Source organism: Strix aluco, chromosome 2 (assembly GCF_031877795.1).
Source record: "Strix aluco isolate bStrAlu1 chromosome 2, bStrAlu1.hap1, whole genome shotgun sequence".
Classification (NCBI taxonomy): domain Eukaryota; kingdom Metazoa; phylum Chordata; class Aves; order Strigiformes; family Strigidae; genus Strix; species Strix aluco.
In genome coordinates this window covers 72254738-72272669 of record NC_133932.1, presented here as the reverse complement: position 1 = coordinate 72272669, position 17932 = coordinate 72254738, and the positions used below count along the sequence as shown (strand labels likewise).

Sequence of the window (17932 nt, the reverse complement as noted above, 5' to 3'; positions counted from 1 at the left end):
CCCTAGGCTAAAACTACAGAGATAATTATGTATTGCACGGGAATCCCAGCACAGCGATTGATCCAGTATGACCCCTCTATAGCTAATTGCAAACTGTCAAGACAATTTCTGTTCAAGCTGGACCAATATTTAATTAGTCTTCTCCCCACTGAAATCCTGACATTGGTTTGGCTCAGGGAAAGCAGAGAGTCGTGTATCCGGCCAAAGTATCTCATTGCTGCTCCAGGGGCAGGCAGATGAGGGTTAACAGCAGAAAGTGAAAAATGGCAAATGAGAGTCCAAAATGAAGCAGCAGCTTTCTCTACCTGCTATTTCCTTCCAGTCCTGCTCTCCCTCCTTTAAAACCTGTTGCTCAGGCTAAAAGAATAAATAAACCCTGCAGAAGTACAAGTGCACTTTGGTGACTTTCAGTTAATTTATAGCGCAGAATAGAGGAGGTATCTCTACTGGTAACTTTTTAGTCAAATTGGCAATTTATTCCTGCTGCTTTGCCTTTCAACCACTTGCTAATCTGTGGCAGAAGTTTACCTTCTATCTCGTGCCTACCTGGTTTCCTTAGTAACTTCTTGTAAGAATATGACAAAAGCTTGGAAAAGGCCAAATAAAGTGTCAACTGCTTAATCTTCATTTATGGAAAATGATTCTCTGCTAAATCTACTAGATACCTGCCAAAGCTGGCTGACGTATGTCATAGAATATTTCTTTCTCTCTTGTTCAAAAAAGGGTCCAGATATTATTAAGCTGAAAAAAATAGCAAAAGATAAAAATCTCTTTGCTTGTGTAAAGACATTTAAGACCTGGAAGTTGCCTAAACCTACATACGTGCTCCATATCTATCCTTTATTTATAAGAGTCAGTACCAAAATAACTTCTTCAGCTTTGCATTTATTTAAAAGGTTTTGCAGGAAAAGGTGGTTAAAATCATGCCTTTTGATGTCTTCAGAAAGAGTTTAGATTGCTTAAACACTATCAAAATGGGTGCTTAAATAAAGATACCATCAGTTTATGATCTAGAAGCAAAAGTGGGACCAAAGTCAGGACAGAAGAGGATCAGAACAGCCTTAACTGTGAAACAAAGAAGGAGGAGTGCAGATTGGCAATAATTACGTTTTGTTGTTTGTGTTACTTCAAAACTCCCACCATTACTGGATGGTGCAGATGCAAAATATCTGTCCATCCTATGAGCTTAAAGTATAAACGGACAGTACTGGGGCACGCAGGAGGAAAGGATAAAACAAGGGAGCAGTGCAGAGAGTTCATGTGGTTTGCAGTAAATACCTTGTAGGGGAAAGTCTGAGTAGGAAGGAGGCCAGGAAGGGACTGGCATGCTCCTAAGTCTTTTGGGCACTTCCACTTAGTTCCTCTAAAGATTTGGAAATGGTTCCTTCACCTGTGGCAAGCTTCTTTCAAAGTTCTCCAGGTAGGTCATCCACGTGGCTTTCTGATGGCAAAAAATAGCCATGTTTGTGAGTGTTCTTCACGGCTAACCAGCTATCGGGTAGGAAGCTGTTGCTCAAAATATACATGTAAGGGGCAAAAGGAAAGACAAAGTTTCAAGTGGTCAATGCTAACAACTTTTGGAAGAGATATCAGACCTCAGGTGTCAGTTTATGAAAATCTGCTTCTGTTACGGATTAGGAGGAGATTGAATGTTGAAGTTAGACTATCTTGCCTCAAATCCAAAGGCACCTCTGTCTTTCTGAGAAGCGTGTGGGCTGGCCTGCGGTTTGGGACGGGACTCTGGACCAGGAGGAGAACCCGCCAGAGCTGCTGCTCAGGGGCGGTGGTGGTGACGGACACGGCGAGCCAGCCTGGAAACAGAACCGCAGAGATGAGTTCAGGGTTGGCAACATCCCCTCTAACACTGCCTTGAAGGCGGTTTTGCCCCTCGAGGTGTTCGGGTGGGGTGCAAGAGGAAGGGGGAAGAGCACGAGCTGCGGTGGCATCACCTCTCCATCATCAGGTTGGCTGATGGCCACAGAGGGGCCCTGGGGAGCCCTCGCCAGGCCTTAACGAAAAAATACTGATTGCACGGAGGGTCCTGTCCAAGCAAAGCCTTGAGGAATGGCTTTTGCCAGAATAAGCAGCACAGGAATGCTTTCACCGCTCTGTTTCAGGTTGGCCTTCCCAGTGCTTCTGAGCATCCACACCGGGTTCCCAACCAGTGCCGCAGACCACGGCGGTGGGGGCTGGCGGAGGAGCAGTGGGTGGCCGGTGGCCAAGCTGCAGCCGTGGTGGCGGGGATGGAGCATGGCCGGGGCCCGCCGGTGGTCCGGCCGCTGGGCCCAGGCTCCCTAACGGGCTTCCTTGTGCAGGGCAACGGCCAGCAAAGGCAAAAATGTCCATCATGGGGTCAGTCGGGCCAGGAACCCGCTGCCGGGTGCTCCCCGAGGCAGAAGACCGTACGAAATTGGGGGGGGGCGGCGAGGGGGAGGCTCGATCCCGGCGCGACGGCGCTGTCCGAGGAGTAAACGAGGGGCCGGGGGGACGCGGCAACTCCCCCTCCCGCCGAGGAGGCCACCGCCGCCGGCGAGCTCGGCGGCTCCTTTCCCGCGGCGCTGCCTCCCGCTTGCGCGGGGCCGCCCCGCGCCCCGCGCCCCGTTTGCGCGCCCGCGGAGGCGCCGTCCGCCCGCTAGGGGGCAGCCGCCGCCCGCCCCTCCGGGTGCGGGTGCGGGTGCGCGCGGTGGGGCGCGGAGCGGTGCGCGGCTGTCCGCGGGAGCGCTGCCCCCGCGTGGCGGGGCCGCTCTGCCGCCGCCGCTGCCAGTGATGTCATGGGGCGGCGGCGGCGGCGGCGGCGGCGGCGGCGGCGGCGGCGGCGGCGGGGAGAGGGGGGGGGGCGGGGAGGAGGCGGCACTGCAGCTGCATGTGTCTGTAGCGGCGGCGGCGGCGGCGGGGCCGGGGCGTCGTCATCTGCATTCACATGGGGGCGGCGCCGGCCTCCGCCTGAAGCCCCCGCCCGGGGAGACACACAAAACCCACGCGAGGCGCGGGGTGTCGCGACCCCCGCCCCGCCGCCGCTGCCGCCATGAATTCGGCGGAGCAGACCGTTACGTGGCTGATCGCCCTGGGCGTGCTGGAGTCGCCCAAAAAGACCATCTCCGACCCCGAGGGCTTCCTCCAGTCCTCCCTGAAGGACGGGGTGGTGCTCTGCCGCCTGCTCGACCGCCTGCTCCCGGGCACCATAGACAAAGTAAGTGCCCGGCTCCCCCCCGCCCCGCCGCCGCCGCCGCCGCCGCCGCCGCCCCCCGCCGCCCTTTGTGCAGCCGGGCCCGTCGCCCCCGGACCCGGCCTCGCCCGCCGCCGGGCCCCCCCGCGCTGCCTCCGCCCGCGCGGGAGGGAGGGGGGTCTCCCCGGCCCGGGGGGGTGAAGGGCGCGGTGGGGCGGGGGATCAGTCCCGGTCGGGCGATCGCCCGGGGGGGCCGGGGCGAGAGCGGGGAGCGGCAGCGGGCAGCCTGGCTGGAGAGGCTTTCCCCTTCAGGGCCACGGTTTTGCGAGAGTGTTTTACAGAACAAAAAAAAAAAAGAGAGAAAAATAACGCTCCCGTCTCCAAATCGAAGTCCTGCGTGTGCATGTGAGAAGCATTTATTTTTTTTTGGCGGGGGGGAGGTATGGACCTTTTCTGGCGTGCCGTGAGCCGGCTGCAAACTTGTCTACGCAACTGCTGGAATAGTCGGTGCCTCACCTCGCTTGGGAGGTGATTCAGCTCATCCCTGCCAGCCTCTGAAGGACATCTTAATGTTTGATGCTTAGTTTTCTTGAAGGCTGTTTTAGCGTTATTTGGGTCTTTTACTGCTTGGTAGCCCGTGGAAAAAAAAATCTCATTCTTCTCGGGTTGAGGAAACGCGTCGCAGCTCTCTTCTGTGTTGCGTTTGAAGAAAATGTACTCTGTCAGGTTAACTTTTATGTGTTGTGTGTGCGGACGTAATTCTTGTCGTAGCTCGACTAGAGGGGAGGGGTTTGAATTTTGATGCTGTGCCCCAAGACTTGGGACGATGCCGCTGTCTCACCTGGCGTTCTATCGACCATATTGGCAAAACTTTCCTTACCAGCCAATAAAAGGTGGTGAAGAGAAGATTGATGAAGGTCATCTGCTGTGCTGAAGGGAAAACTCCTTGCTTGAAAATAACACTGTATTTTTCACCTTTTGCAGTTGGCTGACTACTCCATGCATTGGAGCCTGCTGACAAGGGGCTTTTCTTACCCTTTCTGGCTCTTTTTCGAGTAGTCCGCTGACCCGCAAAGTTGAAAACCAGTGCTTTGAGCTCGGTGGGGCACTGGACTGGGCTGTCTCCCTTCAGTTCTTCAGTTTGCCACCAACTGGAGTTGTTACTGGTTTGTGTTGTACCTCAGTGTGGAGGTCCTGGCCCCAGACTGGAGTCCCACTCTGCTAGATGTAGTAGGTCATTCCTGCCCCCCTAAATTCACAAGCAAATTAGGAGGCAGCGTGGGGATACAGAAACTGCTTAGGAGCCCGCGGTGCTGTTGATGGGCAATGGAATTGATGAGAGTGGGGACGGCATGTCGACAGTGGTGTGAGCGTGGGTAACTCAGGTCGACCATGGTGACCAGTGGAACTAGCTGGGACAGCCGAAGCCACGGCTGCCGCCGCCAGCTTTCCCCACCACCATTTTCCCAGAAGTGGCAGTTTGTGTGATAGAGCCGAAGAGGACGCACAGGTGTCCGCTCCTGAGGCGCTGCAGCTTTGCAGCCGTGGTACGCGAGGTGCAAGCTGCTATCCAGTATGCTGGGCTGTAGACTGCAGCTCAGGAGCAGGCAGATGTTCTGCTCTGCCATCCAGGGTGACACGTGTGACACGGGGCTGAGGGCAGAGACCTCCTCAGTGTGAGTCTGGCCACCCACCTGCTCAGGCAGGCTCTGCCCGTGCCTCCTTGCCCCCAGGCTGTCTTACCTGGTGGCACCAAGCCCGAGGAGGGTCTTGGCAGCCTCTCCCACCACGCTGCTCCAGGCACTCTCTCTGAGCACCTCTCCAAAATCTTGGGCTTTGAGTCCTGGGCTTCAAGGCAGAAAAGGTGTGGATGTCAAGCCTAGTAAAATGGGGTCCTGAACGCAATGTGGGAGACGGGGGTACAACGAAATAAATAAAAAAGCATGATGGAAATAAGTGTTAGAACAGCGTTTCCCAACTTAACGTGCCTTTCTGTGTACAGTATAACTAGAGACAGCTTGGTTAGTGTGAATGAGAGGCTCTTTTTCTTTTCAAGTCAGAGGAGCCTCTGATGTTTGGGCAGGGAGTCCTTTCATGGCACCCACACCCAGAGGAGGGTTTGCAGGGGGGCACAGCTCCCCACAGCCTACCCCACTCCCCGCCTGGCATGCAAGGGGCTGTCAGGGGGTTGGTCGTGGACCTCGTGGTGAACGGTCGTGGGGTTTGCAGCAAGAGGTGTGTGGGCTGGGGCGGCAGCCGGGGGAGGAGGAGCGCTGGCACGTCACAGCCTCCCACCTCCCTGAGCTCACCCTGCATCGAGCAGGGTGCTGGGACGGGTGGCTGCTGGAGGTCCCTGCCGACCTAGCCTGTCTCCTCTGGCTATGGCTTAGTTAAAGTCTGGGCAGAAATATCCCTTTTAAATATTTTTTTTTCTTCTTTTTAGGTGCTCTTTATTTTTGTGAGGGGAACTGTGCTTATTTTTGTGGGCTTTTCACATTGCACTTTCTAATTCATAGATGTGTCTGAGAGATATCCGTAAACTCATTTTCCCATCCAACTTTGTGAATGTTCTTTTTCTATAGACTCAGAGTATATACCACATACTACTTTCATGCTCTCAGCTACCGTTATGTCTCAGCTATTTCCATGATATCTTCTTTCTCTTTTTTTTTGTTTGCTAATAAAAACATATAAAATTTACATCCTTCCCTGTATTATGTTATTTTTAAAATGTCTTTTTTGGTACTACTGTTCATTATGTCATACATTTGTATATTGAGTGCATTTTAAATATAAGCCCTTTTATTCCTTATTTGTCCTGAAAGCCTCCAGTTCAAACTGGACATTTTTGAACTCTAGAAGAGAGAAGGTTTGTCCCACAGATGTAGACCGATTCAGTTCTTAAAATCATTTGAGATCATAACTTTCTATAAATATCTGACATCAGCAGACACTCTGAAGACTCACAGAGCTTGTTTTTCTCTAAATACAAAGTAGTAACTAAAACCAAAGAGAACATAAAAAAAATACAAATTATAAATACGAAGGACTGTTTATCAGTTTGTTCTTTTTAAAGATATTTTCTAGAAAATGCTGTAAATGCATTTCTTTCAAAAACTGTTAGATGATTCAGTACGTGCAGGAATGCAATAATACAATATTTGGCATTTTGTGCTTTTTAAAGCCTTTGGGTACTCTGAGAGTAATTAGTAGAAGATTTTTAATAAATAAGGTTGTGTGACCATGAAAGGAATCAAGCAGTTGAAGGTCAAAGAACAGATTTTTCTTGAGTCGATAAAACAAATTAGTGGGTTTCAAGGCTGGTTAGTATGTTCTTCCTTCAGATTGCTGTGCATTTGTATACCATCCTTGCAGAGAAGAACATACAGAGCTGCTTCTCAGGAAGTTTTGGCTAAATTTGTTTACATTACAGTCATCTTCTATCTTGAACAACAGCAAAGGATGGATATTACATTCACCAGATTCGAAGAACTCTGAATGAAAATACTTTGGAAAATAATGTTATTACAGATGTTTCTCCCATTTTGGTGCTCCCATTTAACGGCATTGTGATTGCTATGCATTTTGAGAGAGACTATGACAGGGTAAAGCAAAATAGTAGGGTTAGGGGTTAGGCAGTGTGATGGTACTGCTCAGTAACTTTATCTGGAACAATGGAAAGGAACAAGAGGGAGAGCAGTAATTAAAAAAAAAAACAAAACACAAAACCAACAAAAACCACAACAGCTTTCCTCACCCTGACCAAACCCAGCCATGTCTTCATTTTTTTAAGTGCAGCGATCAGTGCTGAAACACACTGGTCAGTTGATCTGCTCTAAAAGATAGGGAATTGCTGAATTCAAGTCGTTTGAATGAAAAGCTGTGGTTTCAAGTTACAGGATTTCAACCCTGCGCTGTAAAATTGAGTTACTTGGATGGCAAGGGAGAGGATCCCTGTGGAAGCATTGCAGTGCAGTTGTCTGACGCTTAGATGCTTTTCCTTGCAGAGATCATTTTCCAAACAGATTCCTCCATCGCAGACCAGTTTGACCCACTTTTGACGTTGTAAACAGAGATCAGAACTGGAGCGGGAATTTTCCTTGTCATATGAGGCTTCACGCTCCATTAAGTTTTGTTTGTAGTTTCATTTTTGGTCAGCTGTTCGACAGAAAGCATCATTTGGAGGACAGCTTTGTTCCGTTCAGGGAAAATTGGGAAGGCGCATCAGGGGATGCGATGCAGCAGCCGTTTGGCACCTCCTGGTGTCATGTGTCCCCCGTCCCCCCCGCCCTATTAAGGGGCTCCTGGAGGGGATGAGAGCAGCTGGTTCACTGCTTTGAAGCCAGGGGACGGGGAAACGTGCTGGGTCTTGCACACCTCGGCCCCCCTCCATTGAACGGACCATCCCCAGCCCTTGCGTCGAGCGTAGGATTGAACAACCCAGAAGCTGCTCTGCTGCGCGTGGGAGGCTGATCCAAAACACAGACGCTTCCTCTCGCTGCTCCCGCATCGCCAAGGCGTGAGAGGAGCGGCGTGGAGCTGGCCCCCGGAAAATAAATACAGCTCTCTCTTGCTGGCTGAGACTTGGTGCGTGGCTGGGAGGAAACTTCGTTCTCCCTGTGGAGGATTGGGCACCGGTGTCGACATTAATTTGGTTATTAATTGGGATAGTATCAGGACTGATGGCAGCAAAGATTAGGATCTTTTTATAAATACCTCGTATGTTAGTATGATTCTCTTTTTAATGATGGAGGTCTTTGGCTAAATGAGGCATTCTGAATTGTAATTTGGGAAGAAATTAACGCCTTGTGACTCAGGGCAAAAGAATTGCTGTGTATGAATGCAAGCGCTGGAAGAGAGTCCGCGTTCCAGAAAGGAGGGTTTGGGCTGCCATGCGCGGCCGCTGTCTCACCAGCCTTGCCCTCGCGATGGGTGTGTGCACCTATGGCTCTGGCAGATGGAGATTTATGTTCATTTGTCTCTGATTTCACACGAATGTATCAGGGCCGAGTACTTGTGTCCTGTTGTGATAAAATGTGACCTGAATGTGGTATTTCAAGCGTTGCAAAAGAAGAAGAAAGGGAAGGTGTTTTGGAGCCACAGTTAATAACAAATGGTTCTTTTATAGCCCAATACCTTTGCAGAGGGTGCAACATCAGCTGTGAGCTGACTGTGGAGCCCAGACAGAGCTCAGGAACAGTGGTGAGCATCCCACCGGTGGTGCAGAGGTTACTCTGAAGGTAGCAGTTGCCAAGTGCTGCTTGCCCCTGAGCAATCTGAATTTGGGAAATTTTTCTGGCAGGATGGCTCTGCCCCTGCAGCCCCGGTGAGGCTGTCAGGGTCTGCCTGGCTGAACCGAAGGACTGTCTTGCCTTCACTCACTGAAATCTGTTGGGAAGGTATTGCAGACACTGGTATTGCAGCAGCAGCAGAAGGTCATCGTAGGACTAGACCTGGGAGGCAGGAAGCGAAATCTGCATTTTAATGTGCATATGCTCTCTCCCCCCAGCAGCAGTCTTTACGTAGAGCCTCCCAAGGAGATTATTGTGCTTCTCGCAAGAACAATCCACGCCGGGCGGCTGTGCCTGCTGTGGCCGCGTGCTTGGGGAGCGCCGGCGTGCGTGCAGATGCTGTTGCTCCAGGGTGGAAGCACTGCGAGAGTGAGCCAAGCGCCAGGGGAAAGTTGTCCCAAGTGAAGTCGTTAAGAGTGCCTTTTTCCTGAATACGTGCAGTTCTCAAGTGTTACTGTGAGGTGCTTCTGGGATTGTTTGGTCTTGTTATGGAGTTAGTTGTCGTTGGCCATGTTACTCCTATTGCCTTGTGAGAGCAGGGGTGCACGGATGCACTGGGGAAGAATGCCCTCGCGTTTCCCATCTATGCACTGGCTCTGTAATTGTGACTGGGATGTTATCCAGAGAGACATGGTCGCCTGTGTGTGCTGGGGAAGCAGAGGACTTGTATCTGTGTTTGCTGTCCTTTTCCTTGAAAATCAAACCCTGTTAATGTGTAAGGGTCTAGACTGAATTAAATAGGGGCATGCCAGACCCTGAGAAGAGGGGGCAAGTAAGGAAACTGTTAGTGATTAAATTGTTTTTGTTAGAAAATACAGAAAGATAATGTAGTTTTGCTGGTCTTAACTCTCATTAATGTCCTTTCCACAATTTCTAGATATGTTTCTTCTATGTCTGTGCATAATATGGACAACAGAAAAGGCAATTCCTTAGCCTTCAGGTGCCCTACTGCTACGCAGACCATCCTCCGAACATTGTGATTGTGTGGGGAAAAGGAAGAGCTGTGGGAATGCCACCAGCATGCTCCCTCTGGTTACTACTGCGTGCTAGTGGCTGAGGGCACCACATCATTGAGCTGAAAATGTTCAAGATTGTAATTCAAGCCTTAGAAAAACTGGAAGTCTGGCTTTAAAATTTAAGTTTACAACTTATATATGTATATAAGTGTATTTATACATATATATATACACATATATGTACTTAAAATCTGGCTTTGAACCACCGATGGGAACTCAGTATACATCTTTCTTAAATAGCAATATTAATTAGTCATTACCCAGTGGCTGTGATTTAAAGAGTTGGAACCTTAAAACATTTCAAGCATGACAGGCCTTGCAAAAAAACTGTGAGCTGGCAGCATGGAAGTGGTGTCAGTCTTGCACCATGGCTGGCTGTGCTTTACTCCCTGATCCTCAGCCAGTGTGACACTCCTGCGCTCCCCCCGACTTTGCTGCATGGAGCAGAGCCACCTTCTCTCCACGTCTCTTGCTACAGCGTGGTTGCCACCATCACCCATCACTGGCACTGCAGAGTCGAGGAGGGGTGGCCAGCCTCATCTGCAAGAAGTTCTGGTTGCCGTGCTCCTCACCGTGGACCTTTGGCACCTGGTGGGCAGAGTTCCCCCTCTCAGCCTGCAAAATGCTGCTCAGGTCTAAGAGCATTTCGTTCAGGTCTCCATCTTCTTGCTCTGCAGCGAGCGCTGTTGGATGATGTTGGCAGCTTGCCCAGGAGAGGGTCTCCACTGTAGGGCTTTGGTAGTCCTATGGAATATTTTCACAGACAAAAGAGGGGGGAAAAGCAGTAAAAATCATACACACACCCCACACCCCCCCCGTCGGTGCAGCTGTGCTGACAGAGAAGTGCTTTTGTTGGCTTCGTTAATGTCATTGGGGGAAGTGGTAGCGTTAGACTGGCAGAGGAATTCCCTCTCTGGCATATGTTACATCCACACTGAGGAGCGATGCCAGCATATCTAGCAGCAGAGCTCTTCCAGTGTAAACAAACCCTGAGTGATTGGACTCCTGAAGCCTGAGCTTGCGCTGCATCAACACAGCGATGCTGTGTGGGAAACGCTGCAGGGTTTATGTGAAAAGGGCTGTAAAATCCCTACCTGCCAGCTTTCCTTCACAGGGTAGCCCCTTTTAGGTAGGTTCTCGTTGAATGCTGCCCACACCTGGAGCAGCACTTCATTCGGCTTTTTCCACTTACTGACTTCAGGGAAATACATGTCTTCCTGTGGGCACCTAATGCTGGCACCCCCGGAGCTCTGCAGTGTGAGGCTGATAATACTGCGTGGGGTTGGTGACACTAGCTGATTACCTCTTTTTCTTTAAAATAGCAAGAAAATAAGCAAAAACATGGGAATTAGGAATATTAGTTCTCAGCATTTAGGAAACACTGGAAAAAAGATTACTCCTGCAGCTGCAACTAGACCCTCTTAGGTGTTTATATAAAATTCTTCAGGCACGCTCCTGTGCATGTGTTTCAGTAGGATTCCTGCCTGGTTCAGTTCACAAGGTGGGCCTGTGAGTGGATCATAATTGCAGTTGCAAAGGCAGCTGTCAGTCTTGTATTTGCTAAGTTTTACGTGCTTGACATTCTCAGTTTCTTAATGCTGTCTTAATGTAGTTTTTTGTGTGAAATATAATGGAAACTTGAGAAAACAGAAATCCCGCCTGGAATGTCCCGGCGCCCTTAACTTACTTTGTTTGTATCTTAGGGCTTGGTTGAATACCTGCCTCCTGGGAGTCAGTTTATAGACTTTGATGGGAATTTGATCAGGGTCCAAGAGAAGTAACAAAAGTACAGTACTTCCACTGCAAAGAACATACTGTTTTCCTGAACATTGTTTAATACAGGTGCAAATCTGAAAGGATGAGCTGAAACAGCTGTATCAGTTTCACAGTATCGTTTTCGCAGGGCAGATGAAAGAAGAAAGTAGCTCTAGTTGTTGCGTAAGAATCAAAGAACTAGTGTATCAAGGCTGCCACAGATCTGGCTGGCATTTTAACCAAACTGAAAATTTCCTTTGCGAACTTGTCTGAACTTAGTTTTTGAGGGCTGTTTCCAGTAAGGGACTGAAACAGCTAAAGCAGAACATTAGTGTGTTTGAATGTAGGTCACTGTTAATGAAGGCTGGTCAAGCAGACAAGCATTTCTGGACACGTGCAGGGGAAGAACTCGAAGAGCTGGAGGAGTCTTCAGTCAAGTGCTCCTGGTTTTTATTGAGTTTGCATGGCAAGGTTTTGGTAGCTGGGGGGCTACAGGAGTGGCTTCTGTGAGAAGCTGCTAGGAGCTTCCCCCATGTCTGACAGATCCAATGCCAGCCGGCTCCAGGATGGACCCACTGCTGCCAAGGCTGAACCCATCAGCGACAGTGGTAGGGCCTCTGGGATAACGTATTTAAGAAAGGGAAGAAGTTGCTGTGCAACAGCAACTTCAGCTGGGGAGAGGAGTGAGAATACGTGAAACAGCCCTGCAGACACCAAGTCAGTGAAGAAGGAGAGGGAGGAGGTGCTCCAGGCACTGGAGCAGAGGTTCCCCTGCAGCCGGTGGTGAAGCCCCTGGTGAGGCAAGCTGTGTCCCTGCAGCCCATGGAGGTGAACGGTGGAGCAGATATACACCTGCAGCCCGGGGAGGACCCCATGCTAGAGCAGATGGATGTGTCTGAAGGAGGCTGTGACCCCATGGGAAGCCCATGCTGGAGCAGGCTCCTGGCAGCACCTGTGACCTCATGGAGAGAGGAGCCCATGCTGGAGCAGGTTTGCTGGCAGCACTTGTGACCCCGTGGGGAGACCCGTGCTGGAGCAGTCTGTTCCTGAAGGAATGTAACCCATGGAAAGGACCCAAGATAAGGACACATGGAAAGTTCTTCTTCATGAAGAACTGCAGCCCGTGGGAAGAACCCATGTTGGAGAAGTTCATGGACTGTCTCCCATGGGAGGGACCCCATGTAGGGGCAGGGGAAGAGTGTGAGGAGGAAGGAACAGCAGAGACAGTATGTGATGAACTGACTGCAACCCCCCTTCCCTGCCCCCCTGCACTGCTGGAGGGAAGGAGGCAGAGAAATCAGGAGTGAAGTTAAGACCAGGAAGAAGAGAGGGGTTGGGGGAAGGTGTTTTAAGATTTGGTTTTATTTCTCATTATCCTACTCTGATTTGATTGGTAATAAATTAAATTAATTTCCCCAAGTCGAGTCTGGTTTGCCTGTGATGGAAATTGGTGAGCAATCCCCCTGTCCTTATCTCAACCCACGAACCTTTCATTATATTTTCTCTCCCCTGTCCAGTTGAGGAGGGGGAGGATAGAGTGGCGTTGGTGGGCACCTGGCATCCAGCCAGGGTCAACCTACCACATGGTTCCAGGTGTCGTAGCAGGGTGAAAGTTGAGGGAGAATGGAGCTGTAGCTGATGAGTTGGTATGGCTCATTGGACAGTAAAGGGAGGGTGGTGGGGTAAGGTTGTGTGGTAGAAGAGTAGGGCTAAATGTGGGAGTGGAGTTTGGGATTGGAGTTGCAGGTTTGGAAGGTGGTGTTGTGTGGTGTGAGGTGGGACAAATGGAAGGATGTACAGGGACTGGTGTGGCGAGGTAGGATGTGCAGCAGAGGAGTGTCAGATGTGGAGTTAACCGTGCTGATGGCTATGGAGTGAGGCAGTGGGATCTGAGGGCTGTTGCTGCGGCTGTCACTAATAGCGGTGTCCAAGGGCAAGAGGTTTGGGAACCTCCATGCTAAATTATTTAATAAAAAGTGGACACCTGTCACTTCTCAGAGAGGATGCACTGGTGAGTTCTTCCAAAGTACACTGAAAAGACTCTTGTAAGTCCGGGAGATGACTGGAGTTTGAGATGCTTGGCAGATGGAGGCTCACTGTGTTAAAAGTCCTGGATGGGGTCAAGAACATAAGCGCACTCTTGCTTTTGCCTGCTGCTGTGTCTTAGCTCTAGGTTAACTTCAAGGACAGGTATTCTTCTCAGCATAGGAGAATTTTAGGGTGTATTTTAAGACACCGACCTTCCCCTTTGTTCTGTGATCAGAGCCCAGCTGAATTCTTCCATGAACCCTGGGAATTTAAAATTTGGGCACCGTAGTGCATGGCTTGTAAGAGCTTCAGTCATTTACTGGATCTAGCTATTACTATCTATGCTGACTGCCTGCTGCTGCGTTTTTAGAGCATGGGTTTCCTCATGCTGAAATACATGTGTCTAGCACACAGTAACTGCTGCCTAGCTTATTACTGAAAAGTTTGTGGGCAGCAGGTTTTATAGGCTGGGAAAAGTCAGTGCTAAAGAGCTACAATACTGCAGAAACAGTATCGTTGTAAGATCTGGTGCTCCACTGAGACACATAATTTTAAAACAAAACTGCGCCCTGCTGAGAATCCTGATCCATGTTTTTAGTTTAATTATAGCATCCTGCTAATGTCACCTAATGCCACCAGCAAGATGTGTGGTCCATGAAGTGGTTGGGCTCAACTGCAGAGTGCTCCTCACTTAGAGACATGGAATATGCGACCCTTTAAAGTGCAGCTGTGACTCCTGCTGTCCTGGGAGGGAGGATGGAGCTCCATCCGCAGTCATCTGAGCCCAGCTCTGTTCACTGGTTACAGAGGGAGTGCGACACCTGCCATTGGTCCCTAGCAATGGATGCTTCCTCCTCAAGAAGCAGACAAAGTCCTCCCATGTAACTACGGAGGATGCCACTGTGATGCCAGTCTTTATTTTCTGTCCCTGCTGGGTGCAATTTGTGAGGGCGAGTGCTCTGGGGCAGAGGACAGAGCAGGAAACCCAAGTGTCCCAAGGGATGGGACAGGTGCAGGAGCAGGCAGGTAACACAGCTGGGAGCAGTGGGGAGGGAAGGAACCTGCAGGAGTTGCTGGACAGTGAATCACCTGCAGCTTCACAGCCCAGGTTAGCGTGAGAATGGCCTGGTTTCCTCCTTATGATTTTTTCAAATCTCATTTTTATCCCTGATGACAAACCCCAGCCTGCAGCACTTGTGCAGGAGGTGTTTGCCTCTGTGCCACCATGCTCCATCGGAAGATCAGTTACCCTTGATGTTGCACCTTAGCCACTGAAAGGGGCTGGACACAAAACGCAGCTGCTGTGAGACCAAATGTGATCAATAGGACCCTTTCATTAGCTTTGCTGCATTGTTCATTTATAGTATTTTTACTGGTTACATTTCAGTAATGCTCTGTGTGTACAAGGTGCTCTGAAAGATGGAGAGAAAACTGTTTCCTGCTGCAAGGAAAACAGTTACGGTGTAAAAGGCTCCGGGCAGGATGAACAGGGTGCAGGAAAAATGATCTGGCACATTGTGACAGAGGACAGCACCCTTGTCCACCCTGTCCCTACAACACCTCCCTTTAGGATTCCATTCTTCTGGGATGCTCTTCACAGTGCAGGGCTGCCTCTTTATAGGATTCTCCCCTAATATCCTGACTCAAGGGCTGAGTCTTTGAACTGCAGTCTTGGGCAGTCATACTCCTGAACAGGACATTTTTAAGTGTCTGCCAGATATGTCTACTAGTTTGCAGCTACCTGTTAGGTTCTCTATTTCTGCTTTCTAGTAACTGACATAGTGTTCTTATGTAGTAAACCATGTTGTACCTATTACATCACGTGCTAGACAAATGATTGATTTTTTAATTTTTTAACTTAAATGTAGTAGCTCTGCTGTCATTTAATCTCGTCCTGTTGCCCTCATGGCAGACTTGTATTTAAATACTTTTGTATTTAAAGACCTCATACACCTCTCTTCCTTTGACCCATTTTGTCAACTTGTTCAACAGATAGATGCAAGTAAACAGCTAGTTTTCCATGCATGTAGCTGAAGATGTCTCCTACTTTTACTTAATTCCTCGTGTTTCCTCATTGCAATCAAAGGAGATTTTTTTTTCCTTTTAAACTCATTATTTTTACATTCCTTGCTTATTCACACGCTTTCACTGTCCAAATGAACTAATGGTAGCCTTTTTCATTTCTAAGACCACCCTTGTGATACTGTCTCTTGATACTGCCATTTTTAATACATTTGTTGTTGTTGATTAAACTGATCAAAAGGGATGTAACATTTAGCTAGGTACCATCTATTGGTATTGCACATTGTTCTCCATCTTTTCTGGATGTCAGAAGATGTATTCCACTCGATAGCTGCAGTGCATCACATAAGTGTCCTCACTGAACCATTCGTGATTTCCAGAACTACTCCCTGAGAGATTCAGTCTTAATGAGAACCTGTCCCTGAACCATGAAGAAGTGGTTTAAACTGTTGCTGCTCTGTGTATTACCTTACAGTTGTCTCTTTGGATTCCACCGTGGAGCCCCGGTCCCTAATTAAGAATCCATCAGGTCCCTCTGGAATCCCTGTCTTTTGTAATTACTATTAACCTTTTTTATTTGTATTACTAGAGCACATAGAGGTTCCAGTTGGACACTGAGGCCTCTCTGTACTAGGAGTTGTATAGACATATAAGAAGATGACAGCCCCTATTAGTGAACTAACGGTCTTGGTCTATGAAAGCAAGAGGATAAAGCAATACTGGAGAGGAAAATATATAACCTCTATTTCATTCGCTTTATGTACATGCAATCTACTTTTTATTAAGCTGAGTAATTTTGGAGTACGACTCTAATTTTATTTTGTTTATTCTTTCTCTCTGAATGTATTTGCCATCTTCCAGGCAGACTGGAACCTTACCTGCCTGTGGTCTGCTTGCATTTATATTCTGCTACATTTTGAATAGTCTGTGAGCCTATAAATGTGATCTTTGAGAGAGAGGTCACCCTCCTGACCTTCCTATGACTGTATGTAAAGCATGTCATATACCATAAGTGTGATTATAACATGGGCTTTGCCCACATAATTGCACTTTGAGATTCTGTCAGGGGGGCCGCATTTGTTACTTGGGTCCCTCACTGTGTTTCTCAGCCATCTGTAGAAGGTTGCCAGAATCCCATTAAGATTTCCCAGGTAAATAACTTAATGGGTTTGCTTCTTTTTATGGGATCATTAACACTTTTGATTTCTGGCAGGATACAAATGCTGAGATATTTTTAGATTTGTTACCCATATGCTTCTGTCTCCTGTTGGATAAAAATGCCACTGTAGCCACAGAGCTGAGAAAACATAGCCTGCCTCTCGCATCGTCCCTGAAGTCTTTTCCCTTGTTTTGTGAGAGAAGAAATGGCATTTCTAAAGATTTATTATAACTTATTCTTTTGAGGAAAGATGATTTTTTTAACTAGAAATATGCATTAGAGTGCTGGTAGGGCTGAAGTCTCATGGACGTATATTTGGCATGTATTTTAAACTTCTGGACCTGAAAGAGGACATTTTTCAGGGTTTGGGTTTTCTTTGCTTGTTATTTCTTTATTGGAAGTTTTTGCCCTCTTCTAATCAGATGTGCCTCCTTACCCCCTTTTTTGGGCCCATTTCCAGGTATTGTATGGTCTTTTATGAGGTATGTTGCAGTCTCTTATGAGGTAGTAGTACCTATATATGGGTTTCTTACAATTACTGAGTCTCTGTTTAATTGTTTAATGTGCAGGGACTTGGGGAATAAGGAGTGTTAATGTGGATTATGTTATGAGACAAGATGTTTGTTTCTAGATTTACGTGTTTTCTTGTTAGAGGTTATTCTTGTTTGGAGAGTAGAAGTAATTTCCAGTACTTAAAGGGGGCCTACAGGAAAGCTGGGGAGGGGACTCTTTATCAGTGAGTGTAGTGATAGGGTGAGGGATAATGGTTTCAAACTGAAAGGGGGTAGATTTAGATTAGATATAAGGAAGAAATTCTTTACTGTGAGGGTGGTGAGGCACTGGAACAGGTTGCCCAGAGAAGTTGTGGCTGCCCCCTCCCTGGCAGTGTTCCAGGACAGGTCAGATGGGGCTTTGAGCAAACTGGTCTAGTGGAAGGTGTCCCTGCCCATGGCAAGGGGGTTGGAACTAGATGGTCTTTTAAGGTCCTTTCCAACCCAAATCATTCTATGATTTTAAGGTTTCTCAGAATGAAAAGAGGCCTTGATGAAGCAACCAAGAAAATTTTGCTTGCAAAAGAGATGAGGAAGTCTGACCTATAAAGGGAGATCAAAACAGTTATTATGCAAATAATTTTAAGAAAAAAAGTAATAAACTGCAACTATATAATTATTGTGTAAGTATTAGGAACATGGAGAAAGGAGCATGCTAGAAGCATCAACATGGGAATACTAATGGGATTCTCAGGAACCCTTTCTAACAAGGGATGTTGGCATGATTGACCAAGCTTGAGATTTCTTACTAGAATTAAGTAAATTAATCAGAGTAATTAAAAAGTATAACAAGCAATAAATGCAAAACCAGCAAAAACAATGCAAGAGGGATGGAGCTCTTCATGTTTCCAGGAGAGCTGTCTCACTGCTAGTATCCTTTCTGAATTTACTGAGATCATCTTTTGGGCTGTTGTACCCATGTAGGACTTCTTTAGTGTTCCCTT

General features: G+C 48.2%; 1 protein-coding gene across 2 annotated transcripts in view; it reads left to right on the top strand.

Annotated features, from left to right (window-relative positions):
* Positions 1 to 2985: 2985 nt before the first annotated feature.
* ARHGEF7 (Rho guanine nucleotide exchange factor 7) overlaps positions 2986 to 17932 on the top strand; it is a 128281-nt gene continuing 113334 nt past the window's right edge. For both annotated transcript variants that reach the window (XM_074815281.1, XM_074815280.1), the window contains exon 1: positions 2986 to 3190. In XM_074815281.1, coding sequence (XP_074671382.1) covers positions 3026 to 3190 — 165 coding nt within the window. In that variant the 5' untranslated portion in view covers positions 2986 to 3025. The remainder of the gene's footprint in view (positions 3191 to 17932) is intronic.